At 46.2% G+C, this 12,923-nt stretch overlaps 1 protein-coding gene across 1 annotated transcript in view; it reads left to right on the top strand.

The window, feature by feature from the left end:
- Nucleotides 1–12,923, top strand: part of CAPN13 (calpain 13) — a 61,392-nt gene that overhangs the window by 24,871 nt on the left and 23,598 nt on the right. The window contains exons 5-9 of the mRNA XM_045010330.1: nt 803–936; nt 2,740–2,914; nt 4,338–4,412; nt 8,579–8,664; nt 12,426–12,500. Of these exons, the coding sequence (XP_044866265.1) occupies nt 803–936; nt 2,740–2,914; nt 4,338–4,412; nt 8,579–8,664; nt 12,426–12,500 (545 nt within the window). The remainder of the gene's footprint in view (nt 1–802; nt 937–2,739; nt 2,915–4,337; nt 4,413–8,578; nt 8,665–12,425; nt 12,501–12,923) is intronic.

Genomic DNA, 12,923 nt, shown 5'->3' with positions numbered 1-12,923 from the left:
GCATTCCTGTAACTTTTGCTCACACAGCCATGGAAATATAGCAATGCTGGGACAAATTTATCCCTGGCATAACGGCACGGAAGTCCTTAGCATTACAACAGGTATAGATTCGGCCAGTTGTGATGTCAAAGTCCTGCTGCACTACATTAGTTTGCTAATGACTCTAGCAACAATTCCATTAGTTCACCCCCTGCTGATCACTCTCCAGCTGGATCAGTCAGAAGAACACCTGTTCTGTCCAGCTGTTGAAGTGGCCAATTGCCTCCTTTTCATTTGTCAAGCTGATGGATAATAGCCCCAACTGTGCTCTGCCTGCCCAGTGCAATCCATGCCAAAGTTTAGGAAGATCTAGCTCTAGAGAGGTTTCAGACACAGGAAAGAGGGAAAGGACTATCCAAAGACTATCTCTTGGTGAAGAGCATCTCTGAATCCGAGATGTACCCAAGAGAAGCTCCATGTAGGGCTGAGTAGCAAGGCGTACCACGTTGTTTGGACACTTAGTTTTCTGCCCTTTTTGAAACACCTGCCTTAGTCCAGTCATGGTAATACTGACTCACCTACATGTACGATTCATCCCATATAATTCCAGAGCATGTTGTGTCCAGAAATGACCCACCACTGAAATGAAATTCAGCACCTATTTAACAGTACACAGCAACAATACAAAATAGCTTCTGAGAGAAAGCAAAGAAGTTACTTACATTCATGGTTTACATTCACTCTTGGGCTATTTCTGGAGACTGTCATTTGGCAGCACTATTTATTCTTACAATAGGTTTTTTTTTCCCTTTTCTTTTTCCAGTTCTGGCATTTTGGAGACTGGGTGGATGTGGTGATAGACGACCGGCTGCCTTTTCTCAATGGGAGATACCTGTCTGTTCAACCTCGCAGCAGAAATGAATTCTGGCCATCCCTGCTAGAAAAAGCATATGCCAAGTAAATGTACCCACCAAGTCTGTCTTTCCTGCCATCCCTGAGTCTTGTGCTTGTGTGGCTATATGTTGTGCCAGCTGCTTTGGACAAAGTACCTTGTGGAGTGTTGTTTAGGACCATGGTCCTATATTTTGAGCACTGGATATGTAATGAACTGTGGCTGCACATTCTGGCAGACAGTACAGGCTAAAGATTGTAGATTTTAAACTGAAGATCTAAAGTTCCCTGGTTCTCTTATGTGCTTTTCTTTCCAAGAGGCAGTATGGTCCAGTGGATAGACCATTGGTATGGGACTCAGGAGACCTAGGTTCTATTTCTGGGCCAGCTATTAATCTGCTGTTTAGCCTTGGAGAAGTCACTTCCCTCTCACATTTCGTCTATTTAGACTGGAAGTTTTTTAGGGCATAGATTGTCTCTCATTGAGTGTTTGCACAGAAAGGGCCCTCAGTCTCAATTGAGGCCTCTAGCTTCTACCTTAATACTACTAATAAATAAAACTACAGTCATCAGTGGGGACTGAACTTTGGATTCTCAGCATCAAAAGTGAAGTCCTGTCTTACTTGAGTTAAAGAAGAAAATTTCAGCTGTGAGTAAGTAGCAAGTTGTTATACTCACTGAGACCTGCAACTAGGAGCTATGACATAAATTAAGTCAGTGTGTTACCTATATAACACAGGGACTGCATTAAGCACATACTGGGTAGTTTAATGAATTCAGCAAGGAATAAGCAAATGGTAAAATGATAACTGGGAGACACAGAAGTGGAGAATTTTGCCACAATGTACTTTAGAAAAACTGACTCCAAAGTAGGTACCACTTTGCAATGTGAGATTTTAATTACAGAGCAAACTGAACCTCTATTCAATTGAAATTGCAAGAGTTGATGTTTATGCAATTCCTATTGAGAAGTTTTCCCCAGAGCATATGGCAAATTCCTTTCATCAATATAGGTCAAGGACATCATTCCAAAATACAATTAGTCCTGGATTTCATTTTCTGATTCTCCAGTTTATGAAATTCATTGTACACGGTGTTTTTTAATGATGTATATATTCATGCTCTAACTACAGTACAGTCTAACTCAAGATTTTTTGCAATTGCAATGAAAGCACAAGACAAGAAAGCACAGATCCTGCTTGCATTATGGCGTTGTGAGATCCCTAGTGCTCAAACATTGTTACTATCAGATGGCTCTTCACCTGCTGATGCACAATCGGTGGTGGTCTCAGTTCACTTCTTTGGGCTTAAGTGGGATTGAAATGGTGCATGCTGGCAGCACTCTGCGCAGTGGGGGATTTCCTTCTTTGTTTGTGCATTACACACTCACCATGTGTGTCTATGTGCACATGCGCGCGCGCACACACATTGGATCATGCCTCCCTCCACTGGCTGATCCCAATGTCTAGACAGCCTCATACCTTCTGAAAGCTAGAGGGATCCCTCTTTAGCTCAAGCTGCTGAAGGGACCAGATTCAATCTAGGGGTTACCATTGTGTTTGCATGTAGGGTGACCAGATGTCCTGGTTTTATAGGGACAGTCCCGATTTTGGGGTCTTTTTCTTATATAGGCTCCTATTACCCCCCACTCCACCCCCTGTCCCGCTTTTTCACACTTGCTGTCTGGTCACCCTATCTGCATGTGCATTTCAGCCCCAGCTCATGACACATAGTACATTCGTAATATGTTTGTGCACCACAGAGAGTATTTAATGTGCATCCATTCAGTTAATTTCTTCTATGCATTGCTTACTTGGGTGGATCATAGGAACAAATCTATTTCTACTCCCCCACCCCTTTTTTTTTCAGGTTGCGAGGCTCCTATCAGAATTTGCACTGGGGTTACATTTCCGACGCGTTAGTAGACTTGACAGGTGGAGTCCAAGTGCAGTTCCTTTTACAGAAACCTCCTTCTGATCTGCAGGAGATAATAAAAGCAGCTGCCAAATCACAATGCCTGATGGGATGTACCACGCCAGGAGGGGTAAGCAGGAGGGACAGGCCTTCTTGCCTTTGCCATATTTATATTACTTATTTTTTTGAGGAAACCAGGAATCCATATCTACCCCTGTACAATAGGTACTCTCTGAGGGGGCCGGTAGTGTCCCTAGTGATAGAGAAGAAATAATACTTAGCTGTATTGAATATAAAGGGATTTTTATTTATTTGGAGTACTTGTGGCACCTTAAAGACTAACAAATTTATTGAAGCATGAGCTTTCGTGAGCTACAGCTCACTTCTTCAGATTTCTGTAGCTCACGAAAGCTCATGCTTCAATAAATTTGTTAGTCTTTAAGGTGCCACAAGTACTCCTGTTCTTTTTGCGGATACAGACTAACACGGCTGCTACTCTGAAACTTATTTATTTGGGTTGCTGGCCAGAAGTTTAAAAAGCTCTCAGACTGACTATGCTACCCAGCATCGCCAAAGAGTCTCTCACTAAATCCTGGCCTGGACTGAACCATTGTGGAAGGGATGACTACTTGACAGGGCTAATCAGCAAAGATGCCAGAAATCTAGGACTGAGCTACTTGGATAGAAAGTGGATGCTGAAGCCCAAAGGAAGTTTTCTGACTCAAAAGTGCTTGATTCCATAACTGTGTTTTTTTTATAGCTCCTCATTGGAGCCTTAGACCAGCATAGAAAATGGCCTTATGGCTTCAGGACCAGAATTTGAGATGATCAGTTTCTAGGGCAGGAAGACCAAAAGGAGGTCTTTGGAGAAGACAACCAGTATGTTGTCTGCTGACAGCTATTGGTATTGGCTGCTAGTTCAGTTGGTAGAATCTCAGGTTCACATTTGAATAAGGCAGGCTCCTTGTAGGCTGAAAACACACTTCTGAGATGCAGGGAAAGATATAATGCTGCTTGGTGGGATGCTGCTGGGTTGATAGGGGCCATCATAAAAGCACTCATGTTGTCTGCTGGTGTGTTGCAAAGAGATTTCCATGGTTTTATATAGACTGTGCAGTGCGCCGGCAAAGTATGTGTCATGCCGCCTCTAGTGTTTGGTTCACTAAAGGAGAGCTGCCAACTGCTGCTACCCACTAACTGAATTATCCCTTTAGTTCAAGTGCTGAGACTGGTGCTTAGGTCAATTCCTACCAATGACCCACCCCAGCTGTTGTCACAACTGCACCTGCTGTGGAAATTGCTCCAACACTGGATCCTTATGGGCTTTTCAGATGTGTGGTGTTTTTGTAGCTCCATTAACTTGGTTGGATTTGCTTAGGACCACCAGGGGAACAAACACCAGGCACTTAAACACTATAGCTGAGCTGCTGATGTAAGTGACATCAGCTCCATTTTTCTCTTTTCCCAAACTAACCAAATAGCGGTTTGGGGGGCAAACAAATATATGTTTGCAAGTCTTTCAGGGAGCTCATGGCTGTGCTTTCTCTCCGCAGCAATCCATTGGTAACGTGGAGTTGAAGAATGGACTCGTGAAAGGCCATGCCTATACTGTCACTGGGGCTAGAGAAGTAAGAACTGGGACCTTTTCCCTACCTATCATTCTTTCTGTATTTTTCCATGGCCATCTCTTGATTAGCACGCTGACTGCTGCTCCACTCACAGTTGCTTTCAGAGATTTTAAGGTCAGATCATCTAGTCTGACCACCTGCATAACAGAGGCAATTGAATTTCACCTGTAATTGCTGCACCGAACCCCAAGTTTCTGCAGTCTAGGATTGTGTGTGGAATAAAGGGAATATGGTCAGCTCTCCATTTTCAAGCAACGTACCAAAGCGATGGAGAGCAGAGCCCATCGTTAACACTCCTGGCTTCAGTTGCCCACAGCCAATGACATTGCCAAAGGTACCTGTTACCAAAAATGCAAGACCATAAGCAAGCCTTCAGGGTTTTCAAGAGACAAAAACAAATTAAATGCATGGAGACTCTTGTATGTCCATGAGTTATTTTAATTCCCGGCTATAAACTATTGATGGGATAGGAGAGGTAATCAAATTAAGGGAAATTATGGCCCATTATGCTATATATTGTAAGGTTCCCACTCAATCAGAGGTTAGAGGAAGGTCAGGAGGGAGACTAAGGGACAAATTTTTAAAGGTATTTAAAATACTTTTGGGAGTTAGGTCCCTGGGCGCTTTTGAAAATCTTACTAGGTGCCTACTTGCATCTTTAGACACCTAAATACCTTTGAAAATCTGGCCCTATGGGCTGGACACCGACCCAGAGCAGGTGCAGACAGTTACAAGGTAAAAAGTGATGAGCAGGTTAGAACACAGGAGACCTGATCGTCATTAAAGAGAGCACTTCTGTAAGACTATCAAGTTACTCCTCATGAGTTGCAGGAGTCAGGCCTACGAGTGGAGCATGTAGCTCAAGAACAGATTGGCATGGTGAGGATAGAACTTAAGCCCTTGTCTCCTCAGCCATGCCCATTCTACACCTACCCCCAGCCTCAGTAACGAAGCACATGTGCAGCAGGCTGCTACCAGTCGGTGGACTGCACCTCACAATTTAGCCTTTTAGCATTCACATGTTGCTGCCATGTGCATTTGCACTGAGGTGCAAAAGAGCTTAAGCCCCTTGCTATGCAGCAGACGGGGGCTTTTAGGCTCAAGGCCTACGTGATCTTGGAAATAGCTGCCACAACGTGAGAGGTTTGAAAAGAAGCCTACTCTATACTGATGGTTTGTCCATTCCACTCGCCTAAATTGTAGGGGTGAGGAGTCAGAGTGGATAGGTGGAGAATGTGAATGTAATAATGGGTGGGACATGTGAGATGTATGCATGGCTTTCAGGGAAGGGAATGCCTGTGATTAAGATATGACAGAATGGCAAGGCTGCCACTGTTGGGGACTTTGGAGGAAACTCTGCTGTTGAAAGGGCAAAAGTTCCTTTCTGTTTGATAGGGGTCTAGTAGTAGAGCTGGTTAGGAGTTTCCAGATAGAAAATGCAGTTTCTGCACAATCAAAATTTTCTTTGGGAAAAATCTCAATTTTGCTTTAAAAAAAAAATTCTTGATTTTTTTCCCTGTAGGTTTTACCTGAATCAGAATACTTCATTTTGTTGAACTGATCTGAAATGTTTAGAATCAGTTTAATAAAACAAAGTTGTATTTTCTGGTCAGTGAGATGTCTTATGGGACTTGTAGTTTGGGACCCACATTCTTTGTTATGGGCTGAACTCCCTGCAGGACTACATCTCCCATTATGCAATATGGATTTCCCGCTGCCCAAACTCTGTGTGGTGCATCATGGGAGACACATGCCTTGGCGTGCATTGTAGGAGATGTAGTCTAGCCAGGGAGCCTAGTACATAAGGGAACCCAAAGTACAGCTCCTTAGAGGCAATGTGCCATAATGGGAAAATGTAGTTTAATATTGAATGGCTTGAAATGAAGCATTTCAAGGCAGTTCAACAAACTGAAACAAAACATAGATTTGGGAAATGTCAAAATGGTTTGTTTCAATCTGAAATGTCAAAATGAAAGATTTCAACACTTGTGAATCAACATTTCCTACAATTTCTGTTCCATTAAATTTTCATATTTTTTGTCAAGAATCTGGACAAAGGATTATAAAATCCCATTAAGGGTGAGGCTGTATCATCTTCATCTTCTGTAGTCAAGGGATATAGCTTGCACTTCACAGATCCAAGAGCAAACTTTCTCTGGCTTCAAACTGTGGCCTAAAGTCAGGAGTTCAGCCGGATAAAAAAATGACTTTCTCTACCTTTTTAGGCGTATCTTTCCAACACACAACCTCCCCTGACCAAATATTAATATTGATTTAGAAGGGACTAATCTGGCACAACAAAATAATCCAGGAAAGCAAATGACTTACTGCAGTCAGCACCTTTTCTTGTGGAGTGAGGACAGAGCTCATCCCGAGAAGCTGTCCCGATGATGGACTCACCATCACGGGCAATTTTTGAATCAAGATGGGATGTTTTTGTAAAAGCTCTGCTCTAGGAGTTATTCTGGGGACGTTCTCTGGCCTGTGCTATACAGGAGGTCAGAGTAGATGATCACAGTGGTTCCTCTTGGCCTTGAAAGCTATGAATCTGTCACTCACATGGCTAGTTTCAACAGCAACCAAATAAAAGAGAAGCCAGACAATGACCTGGACTAACTCCTGGGGTGTGGCCTTCAGCAGTGATTAAAGAGTCTCATTCACAGAGGGACACAGGATAAATGATACAGTAGCTTTTATCCCAGGATCTCAAAGCACTTGGCAAGGGGATTGTTTCCAAAATTTGCTAGCTCGCTTGCTTGCTTGCTTTCTTTCTTGTCTAAATGCTTTCAAGTTTGACCCCTTTAAACACACACACTAAAGTCTGTGTGCTTCAGGAAGGGCTTTTGGTCCTGCTGCCCTAACAGCTTTGAACTGCCAAAGGCCTAGCTTTGATTCCTAGCTCCCATCACTCCCTCCCTTGTGACTCACTTGGCAGTGACCCCTTAGGCTGATCTAAGCATGAGGTTGCTGGGCTCCAGGGTGAGCCCCATTCAGCTACCCCGGGGAAAGGTGGGTTGCTGTGACCCCGGGCCCTGTGGGGGAGAGGAGTGGGTAGAGGTGAAGCTGGGGAAGCATGAGAGCAAGCTGATGACCACCACTTGATGGAAAGAAAGAGAGAGTGGGTGAGAGTCTCAGCTGGTGTAGCTCCACTGAAGTAAAAAGAGCTGTGAAGATTTACACCGGCGGAGGAGCTGCCCCGGCATGGCTGCTGACTAGACCACAGGCCTGAGAGTCAGGAAACCTGGGCTTCTAGTCTCAGCTCTATCCCTGACTTCCTGTGTGAGCACAGACAAGTCATTTAACTTTCTGTTGCCTCAGTTTCCCTTCTGTGCAAGGGGGAAAATAATACTTGCCTACCTCATTGGGGTGGGGGGTTGGGAGGTTTTGTGTTTGGAAAGCACTTTGACGCCTACCAGAAAATGATGTCTCTTTGCCTTGGAAGGTGTCCTAGCCACAGTGAGCCATGCCTTCATTACTTCTAGGAACTCCTTGTATCTGGACAAGAATTGGAAGCCACACAGAAGGTCTGGTTCTCCTGTCAGTTACACCAGTTTACCCCACCCCTGCCAACTTCGGTGGAGTTACTCCTCAGTTACACTAGAGAAAGCAAGAAGAGACTCAAGTCCAGATGTTCCAATTTGTGCAGAACACAGAAGCTCACCGCCTTAACGGGAAACACTAAGCTGGGAATAGAAGCCAGGAGTCAGGGATTGGCTTCCCAGATGACAGGCATCTTAGAAATACCACAAATAGCCAGACAGACAGGTTCCCCAGTCCCTTGTTCTCAGCATTTGCTGCAGTGCATCTCCCCACTCCATATAGATACATTTTAATCGTGGGTGGCCTTGTACTACGAAGTCACTGGCTTTGCTGGCAGTCGCACAAAATTAGCATATTGCAGTCATGTGATGTGGCAAGGCAGTCTGTGCTTCTGACTGTGTCAGCCCTCTACTCATGATGCTAAGGAAAAAATGGGTGTAGTGTTCTCTGATGCTTTGTTTCTAATACAATGTAGCAAAGAGACATTGATTTTAGCTGCAGCCAAATGAAGGCAGGAGTTAAACGAGTTCTTAAAGATATATAAAAAAAGATGCATTTGTATTACTGTATATCCTGATCACAGAAGGCTGTGACTATGGTTGGCTTTTTATTCTTTTCCTTTACAGATACCATACAAGAATGGCTGGGAAGATATAATCAGAGTGTGGAATCCTTGGGGTCACGGGGAATGGAGAGGGCCTTGGAGCGATAGGTACGACTTTAAAGATTTGATTTCATAAGAAGGGTGAAACTTTTGTGGGTTTACTGCAAGGAGGCTCTCCAGGGCCAACTACAATGGAGTAGGCAACACTAAATTAACCTGCTTTAAGCCCTTTTTCCATCTGCAAACCCACCTCCCACTAGAGCCCAGTTTGGGATTGAAAACATAAATGCAATGTTATTTTATACTTACTCCAGACTGGGTCTAGTTCAGACATCCCTCTTTCTCTCAGCTAGCAATTTTCACAGTGGATAAATTACAGGTAAATCTCAGACTGGATAGCTACTGTTTTCACCTAATACAGGTTCTGGACATCCCCTTACACAATTTTCTGCTGTTTAATGCTCTACAGGCATCCAATATAGGGTGCAGCTTGTGTGCTGCTGAACTTTCTAAGGATGTCAATGCAGAATGCTCCTGCTGCAGTTTTACCTGGGTGCTTTCCCCCTCCAGGATGTCGAATCTGGAGGGAGAGTAGCCAGCAGGGGGAGTGACCATGATAGCACTGCTCTATTGGATGGATGGATGCTTGCAAGCCAAGGGGCTGGGGAGGGGGAGGGGGCTGGAGGTAGTGCAGAGGCATGGAGCTTCCATTCACATAGCCCTTGTCTTGAATGGATCTTCTAGGACCAGCATGCATCTCAAGGGATGAATGGGTTTTGCAGGCCAGACCTCCTGGTTGTTCCATTGGGGATTCACCCTCCCCTCCAAGTGTAAGAGATTGATCCAGAGGAAACACTGTGATGACTTTGTTGCACATAGGTATCAAGAGGGGAATCCAGTATGGCTGACTGAAGCTTGTGTTCTCCTAGCTAGAGAGTTGTAAAGCTGCCACTACAACATTGTGGTTTAATAGCAACAATTTTCCTTCCCTCTGTGGATGATAACACTAATAACTTCTCCGTGGAGAAAATAAGTCTGGCACTTAACGTCTGGATGGGCCAGTGGGAGTATAGTAGGTGATGCAGACATGTTTGAGGCTGGGATAATAGCTATCGGCTCAGACAGCATTTCCCACTTTTTTGGAAGGGTGAACTATAATCCTCGCTGTAATTGAAATTTCGGTGGAGCGTGCTTAAAGGTAAACTGCATAAATCAATACCTTATTGATTCATGCTCTGTTTATTTATCTTTTGCTCTGCAGAAAATACAATTATCACTTAATTATAAAACTGCTGTTTGGAAATAACACAACCGACTGGCTAATGTGGTCTCTGTGTGGCAGGGGCGCTGCGAAGTAATATCAATGTAAAGCCTCAGTAGTTCACTAAGCATTCGGATACCAAAGGGTATGTGCAGGGAACTGGAAATGGGATGCAGAACGTTCCACTTCTAGATAGTCATTCAGATGCAGTAGCTGCAAATCATTGCCACATGATAGCTGGTTGTTGGCCTGTGAGAAATGGCTAGCAGTCCCAATCTGGTTCCCAGCAGACAGCTGTCCACAGAGCCAGAACCATCACTGCTAATTCTCTGGTTTAAAAGTCAGCCCAAGGACTGGCTATGCCCATGGGGACAGAAGTACCATTCCACTCACTGCAGCTGTCCCCCCGCCCCTGTCAGGGGTGAAGCAGGTGGAACCTACAGGTGGAAGTAGAACTGGTCAGAAGAGGGGTTTTTTGACAGAAAAAGGTTTTTCAAGAAAATGGAAACTTTCACCAAAAATTTCCATTTTTGGTAGCAATCTTTCAGATTTTTGTCCAAAAACAAAACAACCCACCCAACTTTTTTCAGTATTTTGGCAATTGGACATTTTTCAGTTTTTTTCAACAAAAACCTGAAAAATTTCACAGAAAAAATTCACAGAATTTTTCAGGGGGGGAGGGGGATGGAGGGAACTTCACCACTTCCCAATGGCTGTGGGTGGAAACACACTGTGCTGCCAATGCTACCATTGTGTAACCCTTCTGCCCCTCTGAGTTGGCAGCAACAAGGGCCGGGTTCAGTATCCAGGGGTTCTGTTTCAATAACACAATGCAAAACCGGCTCGAGCCCCCACCCAGTGACCTGGGACAATTACATACCACCCCCCCGGGGGCCTCTAGGAGGCAATACTTCCCCTCTCGCAAGCACAGAGTCCGAGTGTAGCAAAATCCTTTTAATAAAGGAGGGAAACAATGCGGCATCACGTTGGAGAGACACCACAAACAGGACTATACACAAACCATAAGCAAAAAACCCACCTCCAAGTACATTTGGCACTGTCCTTTCCCCCTTAGGGTCTTAAGTCCAATCACCCCAAAGTCCAACAACCCAAAAGTCTCTGTCTCTGGTCAGTGCCACCCCAGGGTTCAAAAGTTTATCTGCAGAGTTTTACCCCCCCAGCCTGGGTGGAAATGGGGGGGGGGTCACGCACACAGGGTGCTAAGGGACACCTTACGTGGGTCGGGGCCAACTGCTCCGCCTCTCTGTGGAGTTCTGCTGGAGCCTTCACCATGACCGGCTCCACTCCACCAGCCGCTCCGCTCCTCCAGCCAGGGGCGGCTCTAGCTTTTTGGCCGCCCCAAGCAGTCATGCGCGGGAGGCGCCCCGGAGCCGCGGGAGCAGCGGACCTCCCGCGGGCATGACTGCAGAGGGACTGCTGGTCCCGCGTGGCTCGGCTGGACCTCCCGTGGCTGCGGACGGCTCGCGGGTCCGGCGGCTCCGCTTGAGCTGCCGCAGTCACGCCTGCGGGTAGTCCAGCCGAGCCGCGGGACGAGCGCCCCCTCCGCAGTCATGCCTGCGGCAGGTCCGCTCATCCCGGGGCTCCGGTGGACCTCCCGCAGGCATGACTGCGGCAGGTCCGCCGGCCCAGCCTGCCGCCCCCCCCCCCGGCAGCAGGGGATGCCCCCTAGATTTTGCCACCCTAGGCACCAGCTTGTTTTGCTGGTGCCTAGAGCCGCCCCTGCCTCCAGCCAACCCGTGAGCCGCTTCAGCCATCCCCCGCAAACTGCTCCACTCCGCTCACTATTCATGGGCTGCTCCAACATGCTGCAAACTGCTCCGCTCTGTCAGCTGCTTAGCGATAGATCTTCAGGCTCCCCCACAGCACTCAGTGATCTCAGCTCAGTAAGCTTAGCTCTTTTAGTGATTTCAGCTTGTAGTAGGGGAGCCTAGGTGCTGGTGCACCGTTGGTCAGCAGCCTCTAGATGGACGCCTAAAGGATTCAAAATTAGCTCTGCTCTTCAACAGTGGAGAGAGGAGGAAGTGCAATTGGTGTTCCAAGCCCTCAAAAGGGGCCCATACCATCAGGTACACACACCAATCCCCAACCTCTCTCCATTCACTGGGACTTGGCACCCATGTCCCTTGTCTAGCAAGTTCTACTTAATGGATAGTGAGACATCTCTGTCCTAAGGCAGTCTCATAGTTCCTCATTCACATAATCAGGGTGACAACACTTTATTCCTCCTGCCCCAATAACAAAGAAATTGGGGATCCCAGAGCTGTCAAAATAACCATCCCAGGCTGCCATGGGCTATGCTAGGTGGGTTGGGTATGCCAGTGCAAATACCTGAAATTCCTTTCCACACTCCCCATACTTCACCACCAGATGTCAGGGTAGAGCTCATCCTGACTCTGCTTACAATTGTATTGGGGCTGAATGTAGGATACCAGTCAGGCTCTCAGTCCATCATTTTTCATGTGCACTCTTGGGCCAGATCCTGGAGCTAGATGGGAGCATGACTCTAGGATGGAAAAGGCTGAGAATCACTGAATGAAGCCCAGGGCAGACTCCTCATTGCTGATTGCTGTTCTGTTGCCTTTCACAGCTCTCCGCAGTGGGACCGAGTTCCAGTTGAATATAAGAAAGATCTCTATGACGATAAGGACGATGGAGAATTCTGGTACATTCACATTAATGCTTGGATATTCTGGGTTTTCCTGGGGCCCATGGCTCAGTCACTTTGCTTAGGCGTCAACTTGGTCTCTGCTCTGAGTCAGTTTGGAGCCCTATTGTGCTGGAAGCTCTGTAAACAGGTTGTTAGAGACAGTCCTCGCCCCCACTTGCAATCTAACAGACCGAGGGTGGGAAGGGAAACAGGCTCACGGTGGGGAAGGGATGTGCCCAACATCACACACCAGGTCAGTGGCAGATCCAGGACTGAGGTTTCCTGATTCCCAGTGCAGTGCCCTTGCCACAAGGCCAGGCTGCCCATCACAAGGTAGGTGACCTGTTAAACAAGAAATACAAAATTTCAAGGATTAGCTACCCAAGGGGATGCAGAGAGGAGCAGGGTACAGTAGCGAGGACTCTGGCCATCAGAGTT

This window comes from Mauremys mutica, chromosome 3, assembly GCF_020497125.1.
Source record: "Mauremys mutica isolate MM-2020 ecotype Southern chromosome 3, ASM2049712v1, whole genome shotgun sequence".
NCBI classification, from domain to species: domain Eukaryota; kingdom Metazoa; phylum Chordata; order Testudines; family Geoemydidae; genus Mauremys; species Mauremys mutica.
This window is presented reverse-complemented; position numbering and strand designations above follow the sequence as displayed.